The sequence below is a fragment of the Microcaecilia unicolor genome, chromosome 2 (genome assembly GCF_901765095.1).
Source record: "Microcaecilia unicolor chromosome 2, aMicUni1.1, whole genome shotgun sequence".
Lineage (NCBI taxonomy): Eukaryota > Metazoa > Chordata > Amphibia > Gymnophiona > Siphonopidae > Microcaecilia > Microcaecilia unicolor.
Genome location: NC_044032.1, coordinates 15,957,506 through 15,983,259, shown reverse-complemented (window position 1 = coordinate 15,983,259; position 25,754 = coordinate 15,957,506). Strand labels below are relative to the sequence as shown.

The 25,754-nt window shown below is 46.3% G+C and overlaps 1 protein-coding gene across 4 annotated transcripts in view; it reads left to right on the top strand.

The window, feature by feature from the left end:
- LOC115462798 (long-chain-fatty-acid--CoA ligase ACSBG2-like) overlaps positions 1-25,754 on the top strand; it is a 134,560-nt gene that overhangs the window by 69,373 nt on the left and 39,433 nt on the right. For all 4 annotated transcript variants that reach the window (XM_030192810.1, XM_030192808.1, XM_030192811.1 and 1 more), the window contains 3 exons: positions 3,705-3,793; positions 4,826-4,946; positions 16,080-16,160. In XM_030192810.1, coding sequence (XP_030048670.1) covers positions 3,705-3,793; positions 4,826-4,946; positions 16,080-16,160 — 291 coding nt within the window. The remainder of the gene's footprint in view (positions 1-3,704; positions 3,794-4,825; positions 4,947-16,079; positions 16,161-25,754) is intronic.

The window sequence follows — 25,754 nt, the reverse complement described above, 5'->3', positions numbered from 1 at the left end:
TCATCTCCTAAACTACTACTACTATAAATCATTTCTATAGCGCTACCAGTCGTACGCAGCGCTTCACAAATGAACATGAAGAAAAGACAGTCCCTGCTCAAAAGAACTTACAATCTAAACCAGGCCAAATCGGTATAATCGAAAACCGATTTTGTCCGGCTCCAACTGCTTTCCGTCGCAGGGCTGGCCAAAGTTAAAGGGGACGTTTGGGCATGGTACGGAAGGCGGGATGGGGGCTTGGTTACGAGATGGCCGGCTTCGGTTGGTCCATTTATTTTTAGGACCAAGCCTCCAAAAAGTGCCTCAACTGACCAGATGACCACCGGAGGGAATCGGGAATCACCTCCCCTTACTCCCGCAGTGGTCACCAACCCCCTCCCACCCAAAAAAAAAATTAAAAATCATTTTTTTGCCAGCCTCAAATGTCATACCTAGCTCCATGACAGCAGTATGCAGGTCCCTGGAGCAGTTTTTAGTGGGTGCAGTGCACTTCAGGCAGGTGGACCCAGGCCCATCCCCCCCCTACCTGTTACACTTGTGGTGGTAAATGGGAGCCCTCCAACCCCCAAAACCCACTGTACCCACATGTAGGTGCCCCCCTTCATCCGTAAGGGCTATGGTAGTGTTGTACAGTTGTGGTGAGTGGGTTTTGGGGGGGATTTGGGGGACTCAGCACCCAAGGTAAGGGAGGTATGCACCTGGGAGCAATTTTTGAAATCCACTGCAGTGCCCCCTAGGGTGCCCGGTTGGTGTCCTGGCATGTGAGAGGGACCAGTGCACTACAAATGCTGGCTCCTCCCACGACCAAATGGCTTGGATTTGGCCGGGTTTATGATGGCTGCCATTAGTTTCCATTATCGCTGAAAACCAATGCCAGCCATCTCTAAAGCCGGCCCAAATGTTGAGATTTGGCCTGCTCCGACCGTATTATCGAAACGAAAGATGACCGGCCATCTTGTTTTGATAATACGGTCGGGGTGCCGCTTTACAGGGCCGGCCATATTGATGGTTGGCCCCGTTCGATTATGCCCCTCCAGATGACCACTGGAGGGATTAAGGCATAACCCCTCTTACTCCCAATAGTCAATGACCCCCTGAAAGAAACAGTACATAACCAGCGTCTATGACAACTAAGAATGCTGTCCCCTCCCCATACGTCTCAAAGGTTCGTTTTTCCTTTTTTCCCTTGGACTTTTTTTTTCAAAAATGGTCACAAATGTAAAACGCACCAAGCACAAAAAGTGATCCCCAAAGAGTAGCAACATTCCATGTAGAACCCCAAAGAGTAGCAAGATTCTGGAATCCTAAAGAGTGACAAGATTCCATGCAGAATCTCAAAGAGCAGAATCCCAAGTACATAAGTACATAAGCGTTGCCATACTGGGATTTTCCCCAAGTCCATTTAATAATGTACATAAGTATTGCCATACTGGGACAGACCAAAGGTCCATCAAGCCTAGCATCCTGTTTCCAACAGTGGCCAATCCAGGTTACAAGTACCTGGCAGAAACCCAAATAGTAGCAACATTCCATGTAGCCCCCCAAAGAGTAGCAACATTCCATGTAGAACCCCAAAGAGTAGCAAGATTCCATTCAGAATCCCAAGTACATAAGTATTGCCATACTGGGACAGACCGAAGGTCCATCAAGCCCAGCATCATGTTTCCAACAGTGGCTAATCCAGGTCACAAATACCTGGCAAGATCCCCAAAGAGTTGCAACATTCCATGTAGAACCCCAAAGAGTAGCAAGATTCTGGAATCCTAAAGAGTGACAAGATTCCATGCAGAATCTCAAAGAGTAGCAACATTCAATGTAGAACCCTGAAGAAGAGCAAGATTCCATGTAGAACCCCAAAGAGTAGCAAGATTCTGGAATCCTAAAGAGTGACAAGATTCCATGCAGAATCTCAAAGAGTAGAAACATTCCATGTGGAACCCCAAAGAGCAGCAAGATTCCATTCAGAATCTCAAGTACATAAGTATTGCCATACTGGGACAGATAGAAGGTCCATCAAGCCCAGTATCCTGTTTCCAACAGTGGCCAATCCAGGTCACAAATACCTGGCAAGATCCCCAAAGAGTAGCAACATTCCATGTAGAACCCCAAAGAGTAGCAACATTCCATTCAGAATCCCAAGTATATAAGTACATAAGCGTTGCCATACTGGGACAGACCAAAGGTCCATTGAGCCCAGTATCCTGTTTCCAACAGTGGCCAATCCAGGTCCCAAGTACCTTGCAAGATCCCAGCAGGTATTTGAGGGCAATTCTATAATTTGGCGCCAAATGGGGCATGCTTAGCCCCAATTTTGTAACAGCTTCAGGGTGCCTAAACCCTTATAGAATATTAGCATAAAGCCGCGCTGGCGTATCAAAATATAGGCACACCCACTTATGACAGGTAAATGGCTGGCCTAGCGAAATTCTCAATTCAAGTAGTGGCATACATCACTTGGGGGGCTCTTTTACTAAGCGGCAGTAAAAGGGGTCGTGCGCTAGCGGTGGCGGCCATTTTTTCCGGCATCAGGCCCCCTTTTACCGCAGTGGATAGAAGCCCCAAAAACGAAATGGCCTTGTGGTAAGTTCGCACTTGCTGTGCACCCTTTTCAGAGAGAGGTGGGGGGAAGGGCTCCCACGCGGCGCTGCCCGATTTCAGTGGTATTATTTTTTAGGAAAATCCGCTGGTGCCAGAAACGTCACACTCTGGGGCAGAACTTACTGCCAGTGCCCGTGTTGTGCCAGCTGTAGTTCCAGATTGGCGTATGGTAAGCCTGATGCCACTCACCAGCCCTTTAGTGAAAGGACCCCTTGGTGAAATGTCCATGACCCACCCACTTGGGCGTATTTTGGCAGAACACACTCAGCGGCAGCAGTTCAGTGTTGTTTGCAGTATTCGAACTCAAATTCTTCCCGGTTTTCATCAAAACGTATTTTATTTGGATATTTTATGTCTGTTCAATAAGAACACTCTGTTCATCGAGAACTCTGGATGCCACATCCATCGGGCAAACATTTACAGACTCCTGAGACAGGCCGATTGATCCAAAACACGTCTCGTAGCGATTTGTTATTTCCTTTAAAGGATTTCAGTGCACTGTTGACTGTTTTTGTCATATCCAATGTTTTGTATCTTGCGTTGCGAAGTGTGGAGTTGTGTTCTTCTGTTTCTTCTGGTCCACCCATGCTGCACTCACTTGTATGCCCCACTCACAGCTACACAATAAGTGATTTTGGGGTATGCGTAATTATTGGCATAAGTGCTATTATTCTATAACACATGCTCACATTTGGCAGTAACATTAGTTGCCAAGTTATAGAATGAGAGGGTTAACGTTTTTCTTTTCCATCCTTGCCCTCTCCTATCTACCTCTGAAAGATGCCTTGACCCAGCAGAGGGATAGGATTGTGGGGAAGAATAGTAGGGTCTTCCCCCTGAAGTTATGTTTGCTGCAGGTGAAGTAGAAAAATCTTGGGACATCTATTCCCAACTGAGACCCTCGGCACCATGACGTGGACCTCTCCTGTGTCCCTGGGGTGTTACAATAAGGTGACATCTTTTTATAGGACTAACGATACATTTCTTGACAGCTTTTGCAAATCATCCAGTAAAATATCACCTTATATTCTATGTCTTGTCTGTTATTTCTTACTTCTGGTTGAAAGGTTGTTCTGTAATGCTTCTGTCTCTTTGACCTCCCGTAGCTCGGCCTGGAGCGTTTCAATGGTGTTGCGATCCTTGGCTCCAACTGCCCAGAGTGGTTCATTGCGAATATTGGTGCCATTATGGCAGGGTAAGACCATTTGCTCTCTGTTTCCTCTCTCTCCCTCATGTTTCCTCTGCCGGGTTGGGTGGGTAGAAGATTTGGGTCCTATGGAAAAACATAGAGGGGATATTCAAAGAAAGATGGGTGCCAGACATGGTTGCCTCAGTTAGGTACCTAAAGTTGGGTGAACTTTCAGCTATCTTGCGATACCAACATAATTCTAATTCTGGCAACAGCATTATCATGCCCTTTCACTAATGTGACACCATCATAAACCATCAGCTCAAAGTTTATGTGTTTCTGTCCTTAGTTGTCATCAGTTTCTTGTATTTCATCATGTACCACTCCCTCAGATTTCTGCACCCAAATGCATGACTCAATACAGCTTTGGATTGAATTGTAACTTCCAGGCACTTGAAACCTCCTCATACTTTTTACAGATCATTTCTTATTCTTTGTACGTCCACAGGGGAACCCTGTAGGCACACTTGGTCACGTGGAGGGGCATAATCGAACGGGGATGACCATCTCTAAGGGCGCCCATCTCTAAGGACGTCCCGGCGAAGGGGCGGGGAAACCCGTATTATCGAAGCAAGATGGGCGTCCATCTTTCGTTTCGATAATACGGTCGGGGACGCCCAAATCTCAACAGCTATATGTTCCATCTTTGCTTATACCCTACACAGTCTATTAAAATGTTTTATTATGTATTGTGTTGACATTGTAAGTAGTATATTATGGCATAACTTGTACTGTTAGTTGAATATTTTTATTGTTTAATTTATTCTTACTATACACTGCCTTGAGTGCATTCCTTCAAAAAGGCGGCAAATAAATCCTAATAAATAAATAAATAAAATAAGAGAATAAGCATTGTCTGATTGGGGCAGACCGAAGGTCCATCAAGCCCAGTATCCTGTTTCCAACAGTGGCCAATCCAGGTTACAAGTACCTGGCAAGATCTCAGAACAGTACCTTGCAAACCCAACCCTTAAAGAAAACACTGGCCCTTCCCCTCAATTCTCAGTAGTACATTTTTGCTTTCTCTCTTTTTCTCAGTGCTATTCCCACTGGAATTTACACAACGAGTTCCCCAGAGACATGTCAGTATGTGGCTGAGAGCTGTACCGCAAACATCCTCGTGGTGGAGAATCACCAGCAGCTCACCAAAATCCTGCAGGTAAGTCTGTGCCCACTTCACCCTCTCCTTGTCCCATCCACTATTCCCCCATCTCTAGTCTAGATCATTCTTACTCATCTGCTTCTAATGGATTCATGGTCCCATGGAGTCAAGAAAATACAATATTCTATAGCCCCCGGGTCTGTTGTCCCCTCAGCAGGTAGCAGTGGAGTGGGGAAGTGGCCTAATGGTTAGTGTGGTGGTTTGAGAACCTGGGGAACTGGGTTCATTTCCCTTTGCAGCTCCTTGAGACTCTGAGCAAGTCACTTAACCCTCTGTTTCCCTAGAGACAAAATAGGTACCTGTATATAATATGTAAAACATATCAATTGTAACCACAGAAAGGCATGGAAAGCTTTTTTATTTATTTATTGCATTTGTATCCCACATTTTCCCACCTATTTGCAGGCTCAATGTGGCTTACAATGTTCTGTCATGACAATCGCCATTTACGGAGTGAGAGATACAGTGGTATTACAGTAAAGGTCTTAATTGATGTGGAGGGGCATAATCGAACGGAAACGCCTATCTCCATGGGTGTTTATCTCCGAGAACGGGTCCATGAAGGGGTGGGCCGAACCGTATTTTCGAAAAAATGGACGTTTTTGAGCTGGGCGTTTGTTTTTTTTAGCGATAATGGAAACTAAAAACGCCCAGCTCAAAAACGTCCTAATCCGAGCCATTTGGTCGTGGGAGGGGCCACGATTCGTAGTACACTCGCCCCCCCCTGACATGCCAGGACACCAACTGGGCGCCCTAGGTCAGTGCGGTGGACTTCAGAAAAAGCTCCCACATGCATAGCTCCCTTACCACGGGTGCTGAGCACCCAACCCCCCTCCCCCAAAACCCACTACCCACAAATGTTCAACACTACCATAGCTCTTAGGGGTGAAGGGGGCACCTACATGTGGGTACAGTGGGTTTTGGAGACCTCCCATTTACCAGCACAAGTGTTACAGGTAGGGGGGGATGGGCCTGGGTCCACCTGCCTGAAGTGCACTGCGGTACCCACTAAAAGTGCTCCAGGGACCTGCATACACGCAGGCCTCTAGGACTTGTTGCTGCTATATAACATTGGCACACAGGGGTCACGTGATGCTGAAGGAGCAGTAGCCACGCTTTTGCACTGCTCCGCGATCCCTGCCCGATTCCCGCTCGAAATTGCCGGCAAATAGCCCTGAAAACCGACTGACCTGGTAGACTACGGCTAGCTGGGAGTGCATGGACCAATATTTAGTGTCCATGTCGCCGGGAACAACCAGAAAGAGTGCAAAAACGGAGAAAGAGAAGGCGGCAAGCACGAGTGGCGAATCCAAGATGGCGCCCGGAACGCCGAGGAGCGAAGCGGAGTTTTCGGCCCGTCAGCTATCACAGATAGTAGCGGCAGTGGAAACGGCGCTGGAACCCAGGTTTACATCATTAAATGAGCGCCTGGGGAAGGTGGATGGGCTGATGGCAACGCTGGTGAGTCGCGCAACGGAGGTGGAAACGAGGGTGTCTGCGATGGAGGACGCATGGCAGCAGTGTGGCCCGGAGGTGGAAAGCCTTAAGGTTAAACTACAACAGCATGTGGACAAATTGGATGAGCTGGAAAATCGGGCTAGACGGAGTAATCTCCGGCTAGTGGGACTGCCAGAAACCATTCCGGAGAAAAGTTTGAGCACAGTCCTGGAAGAATGGCTCGTGAAAGAATTTGCCCTATCAGACAGTCGGGGGCCGCTATGTCTGGAGAGAGCACACAGAATTGGGAGACAGCAGCAGAATAATCAGCGTCCCAGAGTTGTCATTATAAAAGTACTGAATTATATCCATAAAGAAGAGATTCTCCGGGGCTACCGTCTGAAAAGGGAATCTTTGACATATGCTGGAGTACAAATAAGAATCTTTCAGGATTATTCAACTAGCTTACAAGAGAGGAGACGGAAGTTTCATCCAGTGTGTACCCGTCTAGTTGAAAGAAATCAACGTTTCATGTTAATGTACCCAGCTACTCTAAAGATCCAACATGAGGGGAAATGGATCCCGTTTGTATCAGACCAAGCAGCCATGCAGTTTCTTAACAGAGACTTAAACCCAACTGGGGCATCCACCTGACAGTGAACATTGGTCTGATGGGTCAGTCGGTCATGTAAGCTATCATGTACTTGCAGAATGCAGGGGCAAATATGCAATGTTCTGAAAGTTTTTGTTCAAGAAATTTCTGTTGATGAAAATGTGCAGTTGGAGGGTGGGGGTGGGGTGGGGATCGCAGCATGTTGTGACTCAGGTGTTATGGGAGTTTTACAGTTGTGGGTTGATGAAGGGGAAGAGAAAGTAGGGGGGGAGGGAGGGTGGGTAGACCAAGGGGGGGTTTTGAGGGGAATAAGGATAATGGCAATGTCGCACAGTAATTTGAACTTTAGCGAAGGGGCAACTACACGCTATGTGGAATGGTTAGGAGGGGAAGGTTCCGGGGTGAGGGCTGGGCACCCAGGGACCTTGCAAATACTACTGCATTTAAGGAGAGCAGGGAGGGAGTTCTGGGATCCAGGTTAGATGCACTCGGTTAGATTAATATCATGGAATGTGGCTGGGATTGGTTCGCCCATAAAAAGAACAAAAATTTTAAATGCCTTGCAACGTCACACAGCTTCCATAGCATGTATACAGGAGACAAAACTGTCTGAGGAGGAAAGTCAAAAGCTCAAGCAAAGGTGGGTGGGAGAATGTTTTTTCGCTCCAGCAAAAGGCCGTAGAGGAGGCGTGGCAATCCTGATTCATAAGTCCCTGCAATGTAAGGCCAGAGTGGTAACCCGGGATACACAGGGGAGGTATATCCTTATACATTTGAACATACTGGGACAAGAAATATTCTTGCTTAATATTTATGGCCCAAATGTATATGACCCAACATTTTTTCAGCACATCATTCACCTGGGGCTTCAGCACACAACTGCCCCCTGGCTATTAGTGGGCGATTTCAACCAGGTGATGGATGGGAACTTAGACAGATCAGCGCCGTCAGCGGGGCTAGCATTGAGCAGAGGCAAGGGCATACAACATCTGTGTAGGGCGTTGAACCTAATTGATCCCTGGCGCCTGCTTAACCCCACGGCATGTGATTACACCCACATGTCCCGGGCACATGGCACGTGGTCGAGATTAGACTACATTTTAGCGGAGGGTGCTTTGTTTCCACAGATTGTGAAAGCAGAGATAGGACCTATGGAGGTTTCGGACCATGCCATGATCTGGGTGGAGATGGAGTTGGGAGCGGGCAGACTTAGAGGTCAACAGTGGAAATTTCCATCACATATAGTGGGGGATGCACATTTTCAAGACCATCTTAGGCAAAAATGGCAGTTGTTTGCAGACACCAATTCACAACACGAGGATGATGGCCTGCTCTATTGGGAAACCTCAAAAGCAGTTATGAGGGGGGAGGTCATTTCATATATGTGTGCCAGGGCAAGGAGGTTAGCCCGGGGTATTGTCCAACTGGAACATAAATTTCAGGTAGCAAAACGGAGACACTTAACGGCCCCCTCATCAAGAAGTAAGGAAGAGATGGTGTCGGCTCTTGCGGCATTAAATTCTCTCATACACGAACGCACTAAAAAACAAATGTTCCACAGATCATTTACTTTTCATAGATTTGGTAACAAATCAGGGAAACTACTGGCAAGAGTAGTAAAGAGGTGGGGGGGTAATAGGTTCATCCCATCTTTGATAAAGCCAGATGGCACACGTGAGACCCGACCTGGAGGGATAGTACAGATTTTACATGATTTTTATGCATCCCTTTATAGCGATCCAGGCGAGCGGAGTGGACCTGACTTGGTAGACTATTTAGAAGATTCAGGTATTCCCCGTTTAACGGCGGAAGTGAGGGAGCGGTTGAACTCTCCTTTGTGTGCTAGGGAAATCCAGAAAGTGGTTAAAGCGTTAAAAAGGGGTACGGCTCCGGGTCCGGATGGGTACACGACAGAATATTACCAGTGTATGTTGCCACAGTTATGTGGAGCCCTGGTCTCCTTTTTTGAAGCCTCAGTGGAGGGAGGAGGAGTTCCTCGGAACTCCAACGAGGCGTGGATTACTTTGATACCAAAACCGGGGAAGGACCCAGAACGCCCGGAATCGTACAGACCGATTTCCCTCATTAATGTGGACCTAAAAATTTTAGCGAGGGTGTTGGCGGAGAGGCTCAGTCCACACATGGCCACATTGGTGGGAGAGGGACAGGTGGGATTTGTGAGGGGTAGACACTCTTCTATTAATGTCCGCAAAGTGTGCATGGCTGTTGCTTATAGTCATATGTCTCAAGAACCATTGCTCTTGGTGAGTCTTGACGCCGAGAAGGCGTTCGATAAAGTTCGCTGGGATTATCTGTTTGGAGTTTTAGAATATGTGGGCTTGAGGGGCTGGTTTGCACGTGCGATTGCTGCTTTGTATTTTTACCCCCAGGCCGCTATACTGGTAAATGGGACCCGTTCGCCTAAGTTTCAGATATTGAGGGGAACGAGGCAGGGGTGTCCTCTCTCTCCGTTGTTGTTCCTGCTCTACCTGGAACCGTTGCTGCGTACGATTCAAAGAGACCCAGGGGTAGCGGGAGTTGAGATGCCCTCCCTCTCAGTAAAAACCTTGGCATTCGCAGACGATATATTGCTGACTTTGACAAACCCTTCTGGGTCGGTTCCGGGCCTCCTGGATATTATTGAAGAATTTAGTTTCTTCTCGGGATTTACCCTTAACTTACAGAAATCAGTGGCATTCCCAGTGCAGAGTACGATTAGAGAAAGGTGGGTAGGAGAATTCCCCCTTACCTGGTCCAAGGGGCCCTTAAAGTATCTGGGAGTACTAATCCCAGCGGATCTATCGGAATTGTATAAAGTGAATGTGGAGCCGCTTCGACGCAGTACACAACACACACTTCAGGGCTGGCACGCGCTCCCGTTATCCCTCATGGGGAGAATTGCATTATATAATATGATTTTGGTGCCAAAGTGGACCTATATGCTCCAAATGGTGCCGCTGTGTCTGTCACAGAGGGATGACCGGTGGGTAACACGACTGGTAGCAAAATTTATATGGCAGGGTAAGAAATCACGTCTGCGAGCCACCCAGCTCTTCTTGCCAAAAACAGGGGGGGGGCTGGGTCTGCTGAGTATCAGACTTTTCTCGATTTCTAGTAACATGCGTCATCTCACGGACTGGTTCCGGGGATCATCTTACTTTTCATGTACGGGAGCCGAGACGAAGCTGTTTGCCCCAGACCACTTTAGTGCCTGGTTACATGCGAAGCCGGGGAATCTTCGGACCCCGCCGGCCTTTGCACCAATAGTGATGCCACTGAGGAAAACTTGGAGGTGGGTCTGTAGGTTTTACGGTATGTCTGCAGAGTCCTCCCTGTTACTGCCAATCCAGGGTAATAGAGACTTCATGCCGGGCATCAGCTCAGAGGAATTTATTAGGTGGGGGAAGAAAAACTTGCAATATTTATATCAGTTATATGATCCGGAGGGCACCCTGAGGCCTTCTGAAGAACTGCAGTTGGAGTACGGGGTTAGGGGACTAAATTTCTTTTCTATGTTCCAGTTGCGTCACTATCTGAGGTCCCTACCGGCTTCCTCTTTGACACCACAGGCGTGGGAGCAATTGGTTACCATATGGGGATTAGATGCACAATTAAGGGTTCCACTCAAGTACTATCATGCCTCACTACGGGAGCACTTGGGAGAAGTGGAATATGGTAAACTGACCGCTTGCTGGAATACGGAGCTAGCGATGAACCTCCAGATGGAAAAGGTAAAAGTCTGTCTTTTGGACTCCAAACGACTGACAGAGAATGTGACGTTGCAAGAAACACATTATAAATTTGTATTAAGGATGTATATTTCACCCCATAGAGCACATAGGGCGGCGATGGGGATAGAGGACAGATGTAAGAAGTGCGCACAGTCCCCAGCAGATCTAGGACATATGTTCTGGAAATGTCCGAGGATCCTGGGGTTTTGGCGTCAGGTTACTCAGCATGTGTCTGTGATGTGGGGGGTAGTTTGGAGACCAACGCCAGCGCAATTGTTTGAGGTGTTCAGAGTGTCACCAATGGCTCCTCGGGGCCTTAAATGTTTCATGAAAAAATCAGTCTTGGTCGGCAAGAAATCGATCCTTCAACAGTGGATAACTGGGGATCCGCCTACACTGCAACAGTGGAGATCTAACATGATACACCTCTGCGCATTAGAGCGTAGGGGTGTAGAAGACCTGGAATCACCATCAGGAGATAGACTTTGCCAAGTCTGGTCTCCATTCTGGGACTCGCTGACCGCTGTGGCGCGTAGTAGGATTTTGAATTCTTGAGTGCGACACAAGGTGGAGGAATTTGGGGGGGTGGGGGGAGTTGAGCTGTTCAAGAGGAAGGGGGGGGTAGATGGGGGGGGGGAAAAGGGGGAAAAAGGAAAATGTATTTGCACTGTTTTGTATTTGATATGAATGAGAAGATTTAAGTGATGTATGGAGTATTTCTCCAAGGGCAGTATTGTGTTTGTTTCTCATTGCACTAATAAACATATTTAAACATAACATTGGCACACCAGTTGACACCTGAAGACTAATCTCTCCGAAAACATCCTTTATTGGAATAAGCACGCTTACTCACAGTTAACTGCAGATCAGAGGTTGTGCCCCACTGGCAACGAGTCTCCCTGGTACTGAGATTAGCAGTAGGTCAGAGCTGGCAGAATGGTGTACAATGCCCTCTTTCAGCCACATTCAAGATAAGAACTAAGTTCTGTAACGTGGCTAACACGTGAAAGGGATCTAAAACTGGCTTACAAAAATGGCCACTACCTCATGGACTACCGGAAACAAAACACAACAGGGCACACTCTGACCCAGTAAGCAGGGGGAAAAGCACCATGGGAGTAGAGCCTACCAACTACCAACATCGTGAGCATTTGCCACAAGCTAGTGGAATCCTGTAGCCCAATACCTACACCCACCACAATGCATTGCTGATGTGACTCTGCAGTGCGCATAACAGAAAAGTTGTCACACTCACCCGAGAGCCACATCAGAACCAGGGAAAGGCTGTCACAGGATAGAACACATTCTGCTGTCATAGAGGTGGGTACGGCATTTGAGGCTGGCATAGAGGCTGCAAAAAAAGTTATTAAAGTGGGGGTTTTTTGGTGGGAGGGGGTTAGTGACCACTGGGGGAGTCTGGGGAGGTCATCCCCGATTCCCTCTGGTGGTCATCTGGGCAGTTGGGGCACTTTTTTGGGACTTGTTCGTGAAAAAAAAGGGTCCAAAAAAGTGAACCAAAATCGCAGTAAAAATGCCTTTTTTTTCGATTATCAGCTAAAGACGCCCATCTCTCCTCGGTCGATAACCACGCCCCAGTTCTGCCTTCACCACGCCTCCGACACGCCCCCGTCAACTTTACCCGTTTCCGCGACGGATTGCAGTTGGAAATGCCCAAAATCGGCTTTCGATTATACCGATTTGGGCGCCCATGGGAGAAAGACGCCCATCTCTCGATTTGGGTCGCAGTATAGGCATTTTTCTCTTTCGATTATAAGCAGGATAGGGTGATATTGCGTTAAAGATTGTTCGTGGTAGAGTAGACATTAGTAATCAAGTATGAAAAGTTAGGTTTTGTCCAGTTCAGACGTGAGTTTCATTGTCTGGTAATTAGGATGGATCATTGTGGTATGCCTTGTTGAACAAGCTGGTCTTCAGTGATCTCGAAAAGTTAGTTAGGTCAGGTATTTTTTTCACAGCGAGTGGTAATGCATTCCATAGCTGCGTGCCTATGTAGGAGAAGCTGGATGCGTGTGTTAATTTGTATTTCAGCCCTTTGCAACTGGGGTAATGGAGGCTCAGGAATGTGCATGCTGATCTTCTAGTATTCCTGGGTGGTAAGTCTATAAGGTCTGACATGTAGACCGGGGCCTCTCTGTAGATGATTTTATGAATAAGAGTGCAGATTTTGAACGTAATACGTTCTTTAAGTGGGAGCCAGTGACGTTTTTCTCTTAGGGGTTTGGCACTTTCCATGACGTCGACCTTGTATCTTCAGATTTTAATTGATCAGATTGTATTGGTTTTGTGTTAACTATTATCTGTTTGCATTGTAATTCCTGGATATTTTGATCTGGTCTCTTTTGGATGTAATCTTTCTTTGAACTGTAGAGGTAAATGCGGAATAAAAGTCCCGTAGTAACATAACATATAATAAAATAGGACCTGTGCTAAAAACCCAGAAATTAGTGGTAAAATAAGACATCTCAATGGTAGCCCACGTTAATAACTTCCCCCCTAATTCTTTCCAAAAATTGCACAGGCAAATCTAAGCAAGCGCCCAATTATCACGCACAATTTATTTGAACAATGAGTCAGTGAGTGCCAATAAATTGTTTTTTAATAAGCAATTATTGGCGTTCATTGAACTCAATTTACATATATGTGAGTAAATTTAGGTGCGTGTTCCGTGCCTACATTTTACACATGTCCCAGATAAGGGGACGTGGAAATGGGTCATGGGTGTTTTGGTATGGATTCCAGTTACGTATGCGATTATAGAATAAGGGTGTTCTGTGCATAAATTTTAAGTGGGGGCATTTGGATCATGTTTTCATTGGTACAAATCAGTGGCGTAGCTATGTGGGGCTAGGGGGGCCTGGGCCCCCGTAGATTTGGCCCTGGACCCCCCTGCCAATGACCCGCCCGACCACCTCCTGCCGCCAACCCGCCGTCGCTGTCGCCTGCTTTTGCTAGCGGGGGACTCCAATCCCCGCCAGCCGAGGTCCTCTTCTTCTCGCAAAAGGCTTCCTTCTGTTTCTGACGTCCTGCACAAGAAGAAGAGGACCTCGGCTGGCGAGGGTTGGGGTCCCCTGCCAGCAAAGGTAGGCAACGGCGGGTTGGCGGCGGGAGGGGGGGTTGAGAGGGTCGGCGGTAGGGGGGGCAATGGTGTGGGGGGGGGGTTGGCAGCGCCGGGGAGGGAGGCTAAAATGTGCCCCCTCACCTCGGGCTCTGGACCCCCCTCCCGCTGAAGTCTGGCTATGCCCCTGCTACAAATGAACATGCCTAAGGGGTCCTTTTACTAAGCTGTGCTGAAAAATGGTTTACGGTAGTGTAGGCGCGGGTTTTGGGTTCGCGCCGATCCATTTTTCAGCTCGCCTGTAAAAAAGGCCTATTTAAAAAAATGTTGCCACAAATGGACATGCGACAAAATCAAAATTGCTGTTTGTCTATTTTCGGTCTGCGACTTTACTGCCAGCCATTGACCTAGTCAAAAACGTAGAAAATCAAGCCATTAGAATGTAGGAGGGGGCCACCATTTTTAGTAGACTGGTCCGACAGAGAGACAGAGAATAGCTTGACTAGAGCCTATTTCGAAGCTGATCCACCACCAGGACCCTGAAGCAGTTTAACGAAACGCTGATCACCGTCGGCTTGGGGCGAAGGGAGAAAAAATTAGCTTTACTAACAGAAGCTACAGTGTCGGTAGCCAGAAAATTTGAAAGATAAGTGATCTTTCAACTATATGAATTATCTATACACTTCAGCTCAGCATATTGAGAGTTTAAGAAATATTTTTCTATGCATTGTATAGCAATCTCAAAGGTTTTTTTTAAGGCCTATGATGAACAGAGGATCATATGAAGATCCATTCCAGCTCTATTAGATTGTGTTAATCCAGGAGCTCTGTGAGGCCATTTTTTCTTTCCGTGGATACCATTGTTTAGTTATTTCTATGAAGTCCATCAGAAGTGCGTTCAAATCAGAAGGGGACGTGTCAGGGGCATGTTAAAGGCGGGATCTGGGTGTTCCTAACACTTGGACATTTTTCAGCCATATTGGAACAAAGTGTCCAGGACTAAAACTAAGATGTTTTCAGTTAGATTTGTTTTATTTATAAAGAATAAGGCACAAAAGGGTGCCCTAAAAGACCAGATGACCACTGGAGAGAATCAGGGGTGACCCCCCAGTGGTCACTGAGCCCCTCCCACCCCAACAAATGTGAATACCAATATGATTTAGCAGCCTCTATAACAGTCTCAGATGTTAGGCCCAAGTCTATTAGACCAGCATGCAGGTCCCTGGAGTACTTAGTGGTCAGTGCAGTGCACCAAGGCGTGGGGGACTCTGGTCCCTATCTCCCTCTACCTGCCACATTTGTGGTGGAAACTGTGAGCCCTCCAAAACTCACCAGAAACCCACTGTACCCACGTATAGGTGCCCTCTTCACCCATAAGGGCTGTTGTGTAGAGCTGTGGGCAGTGGGTTTTGGGGGGCTGAGCAGACAAGATAAGGGAGCAACGGTGAGATGTGTACTTGGGAGCATGTTTTTCAAGTCCACTAGGGTACCCCATTTATTTTCTGGGATGTCTGGGAGACCGGTCTATTAAAAATGCTGGCCCCTCCTACATCCTAATGGCTTGATTTTCTACATTTTTCACTTCGGTGTTTTTGTTTTGAAAATGGACCAAAAAAAAAAAAAAAAAACGTCCAAAGCACTAAGCCTTGTTAGAAACAGTATTTTATAAAACAAAAGATAAGATGTTTTTCGTTTTGGAAAATGAACTTCTTTCTTATTCAGATTTGGCATCAAATACGTTAGAAGACCTTGGAGCACTGATGCCACTTAGAATGATGACCTGCGCACTGAACCCCAGTGCCCAGATCTTTGGAGATAACCCCCCTCCCCCGCCACCATCACTAGTGTGTCTCATTGCCTTGGGGGCTTCCTGCTAATGTTGGTCCTGATTTGCCCCGCTCCTAGAACACAGGGTTTCTTGGTCCTTTAGAAGCACCTCAGGTAGAGATGCCTGGCTTTTCTTAATGACTAAAGCCCTTAGTGCCTTGAGGTGGTTTTGCACTTCTACTGACGCATTGGGGTGCTCATGGGCATTGTTATGCTGCTTCGCCCCTTCTATGTCATCATGAAACCGAAGAAAGCTTAAAGCAATCACCATTTATTCATTTCTGTGTACAATACAAGCAGGGGACAGGGTTTCTCAGGGTTACAAGTTGTCTTACTGATCCAATCAAACCGAGAATTACTCTTGGACTAAGGGGCATAAACTTGAGCAAGAAAGAGTTGTCTGGTGGTGGAGGATTCAAATTCTACACCTTGTGTTTCCTTCTCAGGTTCAATCCAAGCTGCCTCATCTCAAGGCCATTATCCAATATTCTGGAGACCTAAAGGAGAAGAGACCCAACCTGTACACAGTGAGTGGAAGCCACTGATTCTGACCTTATTCCTCTTGGATTTCATTGCTCTCCATATAACCTTTTCTTCCAGCCCTGGTCCATCATAGATTCCACCCAAACTAAAATATTTTGGTATTTGGGGCTAATTTTTTAATAGGGTGCCTATGCAAAAATTCATAAAGGCATCTTTGTAAACCTCTTTTATAAAAGCATTGAAAACACCAAGCTCTTCATAATCAAAGGATTGATCACACACAAATTCTATAGACTAGTACTATCAGTGTTGAGAAAATACCTTCTCATGGATATTCTGATGAAATAGGCCTAGAGGTTAGACACCAACTAGAGGCGGCCAGTTCAAATCCCGCTGCTGCTCCTTGTGATCTTGGGCAAGTCACTTAACCCTCCATTGCCTCAGGTACAAACTTAGATTGTCAGCCCTCCTGGGACAGAGAAATATCCAGTGTAACTCACCTTGAGCTACTACTGAAAAAGGTGTGAGCAAAATCTAAATAAAGAAATAATATTTCAAAACATATATAAGATGGCCACTACCATGAGGTCACGGAGCAAATAGCTCCGAAGACCCTGGCCAGAAAAACAGCTGAAATCCAGCTAGATACTGGCCGAAAGATCACCAAACGAGCCATCGGCTGATAAGGAAGAGCTGCGAACCTGGTAGACGGCTGAGACTCTCACCTGGAGCATTGAACAACCTGAGAAGTCCTCCCGACCGGGTCACAGTTCTGGTCGCAAGCCACAGGTCACAGACCGGGCCGCAGAGAGCAGCCCGAGTGGACTACGTCTTCCTCCTGGTCCTTGGGGCCGGCTTATTCATTGCCGTGACCCATCGGTCTGGTGTTTCCCTCGAGACCATCGAGTGTAGGGGCCGCGGTGGCAGCGCACCAGAGGACCGAAGAGAGAGGCAGATGACCCGAGCTACACCAGGATAAACCGCGGCTTCCCCATCGCCTGGAAGGCCTAGCGACTCACTGCCAGGCCTTGTCGCTTGGTACTGACCTCGGAAGCACCGAACTGCACGGGCTCCTGAGACAGGCGAACCTGAAGGCAGACGAAGAAAGAAAAGACGCCCCCAGTCATAGGGAGAAGAATGGCAAGCAGGGCCTAAGCGGCTCCGAAACAAGGAGAGGCAGCTGCACCTCCCCAAAAGGGACCGAACAGGACCCGAATGCCCAGACTTCCCTCCCGCTCCCGCTCGCCGATCTCCCTCAGACACAACGGGAACCGCCTGAAACCCCATGCCTCCCGACTAGCGTGGCGCAAGACATCTGCGGTCTCATCGCCTCGGCCCGCTCTACATACCCACCAAGTTGTGAGAGCAGCAAAGGCCGAGGAACCAAATCCAGCGGTGTCACTAGTGTGGCGGAGGCCGGCAAGGCGTGTGTAGGTCGCTGGCGAACCCTGAGGGAGACGAACGGAGCCATGCTGACCCAGCCAACGGCACCACCCGGAACAAATGGAGCAGCAACGGAGACAGGAGAACAGAAGAATCCTGGTAGCCTTGATGCCCAGAATCGTCCACGCGACCTGCAACCCGAATCGCAGGCTACAACAAATCTCCCCTGCATATAAACCTGGAACCGCATCGCTCCCGAACTGCTTCTCACCGTGGACGAGCTACATGTAAACCCAGGACCACGTGGTGAGAGCCAAGAAACTACAAAAAAATAACTGCTTGTTTGCTTTGCTTTGACTGCATGTACTGCGTTCAGCTAAAACTTACAGCTCTACACTTTGCCTTGCCTTGCTTTGCTTTGCTTCACTTTGCTTAGCCAAATAACACTAATCTCTGTAATGATTTAAAAGCAGTTGCCTTGCCTCGCTTTAAATGCAAGGTTCCCCAGGGAATCTTCTTTCTACAAATAGCAAAGCAGAGGCTTTTAAATATCTTAAATATTACACGCAGAAAGTAAATGAACCGCTCAGCCAAATAACATTATTCCTGTAATGATTTATTGCAATTGCCTTGCTTCGCTTTAGAGACAAGGTAAGGAGATAGCTTTGTACTTGCACCGCTAACAGCTTCATATTTAAATGTAATTATCTTACTTGGCTTGTTCTGAACCAGGCAAATGAGCCACCTTGTGTAAAAAGATAATTAGATTAATATGTAACACTCACTATTATGCTCCAACTGTATATACAAGCTTAGCTCTGCTCTGATTACGAACCAAGCATGATCAGTATGAAGTGTTACTAAGCTTAAATGCAAATGTAGGCTTCGCTTCGCTTTGAATATAAACCAGCTGAATGTCTGCCACAGCGCCTTAAACACAGATATGAACACCAGCAAAATACTCTTAACCATTCATTGTCTCACCCTACTCTTACACGCAAACACAACCCACTATCCAGACAATAATAACCCCGTAACTCACATATCATATAACATTCACATACACACAATGCCCACTCTAAAGAACATCCATAATAACCTACCAACAATACACCAACCCTATATACGAACGACTAACAACTCAACAAACCAAACACAATAACCAACCAAAAGGAATAATCCCCGGATATGAACACCACCAACAAAAGGAGGAAAACAACAACAATAATAAATTCAACCACCGAAGAAACAGACAACTAATAAAAATAAACACAGCGAACCTCCCCACAGAACCACACCGCTCAATCCAACTAGGATACATTAATGCAAGATCAGCAGTAAGTAACTCAGTAGATTTACTAGACTGGATCACTACAAATAATTTAGACCTTCTTTTTATCACAGAAACCTGGTTCCACAGCCCCACTGACCCCGCCATCTTAGAAATTTGCCCACCAGATTACAAAATCACCCACTGGACAAGAAATGGAAAAAGAGGGGGCGGAATAGCCATAATTTACAAATCCGAATTCACCATCACAACCACGGGTGAATCTACCTCACCACAACTTGAAATTGCCTCAACAAGAATTAATCATCCAAACCTAATAGGACACCTCAACGCAATTCTATTCTACAGACCACCAGGAAAATGGCAAGACTCCCAAACACAACTCATGGACTTCATATCGAACACATGTGTATCTGCCTCAAACATCCTCATAATAGGAGACATCAACCTACACCTTGAAGACGACACCTCAACAGGCACACGAGAATGCAAAGAATTCTTAAAACTCTGGGACCTGCATGCACCCAACAAGCAGCCAACACACAAAAAAGGACATACATTAGACATCATAACACACAAATTTGACCCGAACTCAACTATCATACTCACTGACACAAGATGGACACCTACATTATGGTCAGACCACCATAAAGCAAATGTCTCTCTCTACTGGCGAAAAACACACATAAACACAATCAATAAACATGAGCGAACAACATACACCACGAGAGGAAAAATAGACCCCACAACATTCTGGCAACAGATCTACCAGAACGAATGGTCAACAAATGCTGATACCATCCAATTCCTCTAAGAATGGGACGAGTTATGTACAACAACATTAGACAAAATCGCCCCAACCCAAACCAGAATATCACACAGGAAAAAAACCAAACCCATGGTTCACCGAAGAGCTGAAAAAGCTTAAAACACAAGTCAGGAAACTAGAACGCACTTGGAACAAAAAGAAAGACGAACAAACACTAAATGCCTGGAAGCAACTTCGAAGGAAATACAAATATACCATAAAACAGACCAAAAGATTACATTACAAAACAATAATAGGACCAAACTACAAAGACACACATAAACTGTTCTCCCTTGTGAACAAACTGTTAGACACCACACAGTTACAAACAACAACAAAGACATTCCAGATGTTGACAACCTTGCGAAATACTTCAAGGAAAAAATTATACAACTACGAACTAAAATACCCGCCAGCCCTGTTGACTACGCCACACTTCTAGACTGTCTAGACCCAGAAGACGGAACATACCCAGAACTTGGACCGAATTCGAACTACTATCAGAAAACCTCATCTCCGGAACACTTAGAAGATTTGCCAAATCCCACTGCAAATTAGACACATGCCCAAACAACCTCATGAAATCAGCTCCTCAACAATTCATAATAGACCTAACGAACCACGTTAACTTCATGCTACAAAATAGACTTTTCCCAAAAGAAAAAGGAAAACTTTTACTCACCCCAATACCCAAAGATACAAAGAAAAGCGCAAGCGAAATAACCAATTACAGACCAGTAGCATCCATACCACTAATAACCAAAATAACCGAAGAATGGTAACTAAACAACTCACAAACTATTTAAACAAACACTCAATACTGCATGATGCCCAATCAGGATTCCGGTCGAACCACAGCACAGAAACAGTATTAATTACCCTTATGACTAAGTTTAAACAAATGATTGCAACCGGCAACAATATACTCCTCCTACAATTTGACATGTCATGTGCCTTCGACATGGTTGACCACGAAATCCTATTACACATACTTGAATATTTTGGCATCGGAGGAAATGTCCTAAACTGGTTCAAGGGATTCCTAACCCAGCGGTCATATCAAGTCACATCAAATTCAACCACGTCTGCTGCATGGACACCTGAATGTGGAGTACCACAAGGATCACCCCTGTCACCAACCATCTTCAACCTAATGATGATCCCCTTGGCAAAACTCCTATCAAATCATAACCTCAACCCTTATATATATGCCGATGATGTAACAATATACATCCCTTTCAAAGAAGACATTAAAGAGATCCTCAATGAAATTAACTAAAGTCTACACATCATGAACACCTGGGCAGATGCATTTCGCTTGAAACTAAATGCAGAAAAAACTCAATGCCTGATACTCACTTCCCAGTACAACACGAATGAATTCACCGCTATAAACACATCAAAACTAATCCTTCCAATCTCAGAAATGTTAAAAATCCTTGGAGTCATTATCGACCGCCACCTAACACTCGAAACCCATGCAAACAACACAACCAAAAAGATGTTCTACTGCATGTGGAAATTGAAAAGAATAAGGCTATTCTTCCCAAGATCCGTCTTTCGCAGCCTAGTGCAATCCCTCGTACTCAGTCATCTGGACTACTGCAACTCACTATACGCAGGTTGCAAAGAGCAAATACTGAGGAAACTCCAAACAGCCCAGAACACAGCAGCCAGACTCATCTTCGGAAAACCAAAATATGAAAGTGCAAAACCCTTACGAGAGAAGCTACACTGGCTCCCACTTAAGGAACGCATTACTTTTAAAGCATGCACATTAGTCCACAAAATCATTCACGGAGAAGCCCCAGCCTACATGTCTGATCTAATAGATCTACCACCCAGAAATGCTAAAAGATCATCCCGAACTTTCCTCAACCTCCACTTCCCTAATTGCAAAGGCTTGAAATACAAGGCGCTGCACGCGTCAACCTTTTCTTACATGAGCACGCAATTCTGGAACTCACTGCCGCGCAACCTGAAAACGACCTACGAGCAAGCCACCTTCCGCAAACTATTGAAGACCCATCTTTATGAGAATACTTACGGAAAGAACAAAAAACACATAAAGCCCACACCCACGGTTCAATAATGCTTCAATACAGCCACTCTGAATTCTCATCCCTCGTAATCTCACCACACTCATACTTCTACTCACAGAAAATGTATGCCATATGCTTTCTTGTTGTTATGTACTGCCCCTTTTAGTTTTCCGTTGTTCCCCCAATGTTTAACTGCTCTTTTCCATTGTTATATTCCTTAATGATACTCTGAGTTTGTCTCGCTTAACTCCTCACAATGTAATCCATAACCGAATAGTAACAAATTGTATTTCTATCACTCACAACTTATTGTAAGCCACACTGAGCCCGCAAAAAGGTGGGAAAATGTGGGATACAAATGCAATTAAATAAATAAATAAATATTGGTCCACTACTGGATCTACAATTCCCCCATTTTGACCACACATTGCTACTCGAGCACCTGGATTAGATAGGAATAACAGGGACTGTGATCAAATGGTTCAGTGAATTCCTTTCCGTCAAGTAAAGAAACCAACTTTCCAACTACTGGTCTCCTAACTGATCCTGTTCAACCTCTTTATGTCATCCCTTACCTCAATACACCTGGGACTTAATGAGCTGCTATTATCCTACATGCAGGGCCGCCAAGGGAGGGCAAAATTCTCCAGGCCCAGGACTCCAAGGGGGGCCCAGCACCAGGGTCTCTCTCTCTCTCTCTCTCCTGCTCTTGACGGGACCCGGGTGATCATGTCCTGACAGGAGCAGGAGAGAGAAAACTCCGGTGCTGGGCCCCCCTTGGAGGCTAGGGAAGACCTGGAGGAGCAGACACTACATAAGTACATAAGTATTGCCATACTGGGAAAGACCAAAGGTCCATCAAGCCCAGCATCCTGTTTCCAACAGTGGCCAATCCAGATCACAAATACCTGGAAAGATCCCAAAAAAGTACAAAACATTTTATGCTGCTTATCCCAGAAATAGTGGATTTTCCCCAAGTCCATTTGATAACGGTCTATGGACTTTTCCTTTAGGAAGCCGGTCAAACATTTTTTAAATTCCGCTAAGCTAACCGCCTTTACCACATTCTCTGGCAACAAATTCCAGAGTTTAATTACATGTTGAGTGAAGAAAAAGTTTCTCTGATTCGTTTTAAATTTACTACATTGTAGCTTCATCACATGCCCCCTAGTCCTAGTAGTTTTGGAAAGCGTAAACAGACGCTTCACATCTACCCGTTCAACTCCACCCACTATTTTATAGGACCTCTATCATATCTCCTCTCAGCTGCCTTTTCTCCAAACTGAAGAGCCCTAGCCGCTTTAGCCTTTCCTCATAGGGAAGTCGTCCCATCCCTTTATCATTTTCGTCGCCCTTCTTTGCACCTTTTCTAATTCCACTATATCTTTTTTGAGATGCACCATAGAGCGATACAAAGGCATTATGACATCCTTATTTTTGTTTTCCATTCCTTACCTAATAATACCTAACATTTTATTTGCTTTCTTAGCCGCAGCAGCACACTGAGCAGAAGGACTCAACGTAGGTCTTCCTCCAGTGCTGCTCTTCACTTTGCCCACTGCTTGCCAAACGGCTGCTTTTCCTTTCAGGCTGAAACCGAGCATGCACACAGAGAAAAGGCAGCCGCAGGGGCAGGCAATGGGCAAAGTGAAGAGCAGCACTGTAGGAAGACCCTCTTCTGTTGCTGGGGCCTCGGGATCCCTGCCATCCAAGGTATTTGAATTGCAGTTGTGGTAGCAGCAGCGATTTGGGGGGGCAGCGGCGACGATAGTGTTGGGGGGGGGGCGGTAGCAGCGATGATCGGGGGTGGGGTGGCAGCCCTGCCCTGGGCCCGGTGACAGCGGTCCTACCCCAGGCCCGGTTCAGTCTCTTGGCAGCCCTGCATACACGCAGATGACATCCTGCTTCTCTTAATAGTAACAACATCAAACATAGATCCAACTCAGTCTGTTGTGAATGGTATGTCTGCTGTAAGCACCTGGGCCCTGACCAATAAACTGAAACTGAATGCACAAAAAAACAAGGTCCTGTGGTTCTGAAATCAGGGAGTTGAGGTCCCATCATCAATATCTTTGTCCAATGGTCAAAGCTTTACAGTCGAATCTGAAACCAGAGTATTAGGGATCTTGCTTGATTCTTCACTCACCTTCTCTTCCCATATTAATCAGCTATGGAAAAAAACACTGTTCAAAATGAGACAGCTACGTCTTGTCAGACCATTCTTTGACCAAAAAGCCTCCGCACTATTAGTCCAAATGTTAATTGTACCTCACTTGGATTGCTGTAACGGTCTATTTCTTGGTGTTAAGTGTCAAATATCAGAAAAAAAAACTGTGAATCATACAGAATACAGCTGCTAGACTAATATACAGATTGAATAGATATATGAGTATATAATAAAAAACGTATTATCTTATTTTCTTTTCCATGTTTTATTTTGTTTGATTTCTATTGATAACCTTTAAGAGTGGACTAACATGGCTACCACACCTCTCAACTCATCTTAACAAACTGAATTGGCTTCCCTTAGCAGAAAGACTCAGGTTCAAAGCAGCTTGTTTGGTTTTTCAAATCTTACAGGACTTCACCTCTGAACTGCTAAGACCGCTTCACTATATCTGGTCCAGTCTAACAGACTGAAACAACAACTGATGCAAGCATCACCATTTCAATTCAAAAGACAATTCAAAATCAGGAGATTTTCAACTCTCTATTCCCCGTACTTGGAGTCAAGATATGGACCTCTCTACCTATTCCCATCAGAACAGAAAACAGCTACCTCGGCTTCATGAAGAGGCTAAAAACCTTTCTCTTCCCAAAGTCTGCTTCACAATAATCCATCATGACTTCTACTTCCTAGTAGCATCCATGATCCTTTCCTTTAATGTTTTAAGTCTCATGAGTTACACCAATGGTCTCTAATGTTTCTCATACTTCACACTAACTGTCAGGGTGGACGTGAGTCCTTGAGCCTACGCCGAGGCCTAATATAGCTTTTAGGCCAAGGCTTAGGATGGACCGATCAGGTAATATACGCCACCCCAGCTACCAAGCCCTGCACACCTAGGGTTACCATATGTCTGGATTTACCTGGACATGTCCTCTTTTTGAGGACATGTCCGGGAAACCGGGCGGGTTTTGCCAATCTGCCCGTATGTCCAGATTTCTGGACAAATGGGCAGATTGCTAGCCTCCCTTCCCCTTAGTTACTACTGCCCTGGTGGTCTAGTGACCTCTTCCACCATTTTGAATTGGCGCCGAGATCACCAACAGGAAGGATGCATGCAGGGCAGCGCTCCGGGCAGGAAAGAGGGGGCTCTTTCCTGTCCCAAAGAGGTCACTAGACTACCAGGGCAGTAGTAAGGTAAGGGGAGGGGGGTGACAGGGTGTGTGACAGGGGGGAGGGGAAAATGTGACAGGGGTGGAGCGAGGGTGTGAAAGGGGGCAGGGTGTGAAAGGGGGCGGGGTGGGGTGTGTGGTGGGGGCAGGGCGTGTGTCCTTCTTTTTGGGGGACAAAATATGGTAACCCTATGCACACCCACACACGCGACCAACTTGCACTACCAGAAAGGAGAAGATAGTGCATTCAGGCGGGCCTCACGGGAACCCACTTGCTCAGAATACAGTGATACGGGTCTCACGGCCTAACCGGAACCGACTCAAACCCAGGAAAGGGAGAAAGAAAAAACGAGGGGTCCCCACGGGGACTAGAGCACCAGCACACTAAGTGCTCTCTAAGGACACAAGGGAAAAAATGAACACAGAGAGGTAACTACAGGAAACACATCAGGCTGTGCCTCACAGCACACAAAGAAAATGAGGGACTGAGAATTATGGATACAGGGAGCAGAGACCCCCAGAAGACAGGAGAGGGAAAAGCCAGCAAAAATAGAGAGCCAGGCCTGAGACGCACCCCGCTCAGAAAGAGCAGTACACAGTAATAGCGAGGGTAGTGACAGCAAAAAAAAAAGAATTAAAACAAGGGAAAGACTGCTCCAAGCAGTCAGCTGCCAGAGGCAGGCAAAATACTGCAGACAAAGGGTTAACCAAGCTCTGAACACACAGCTGCCAGAGGCAGGAACACTGTGGACAAGAGTAAGGTAAACACAGGGAA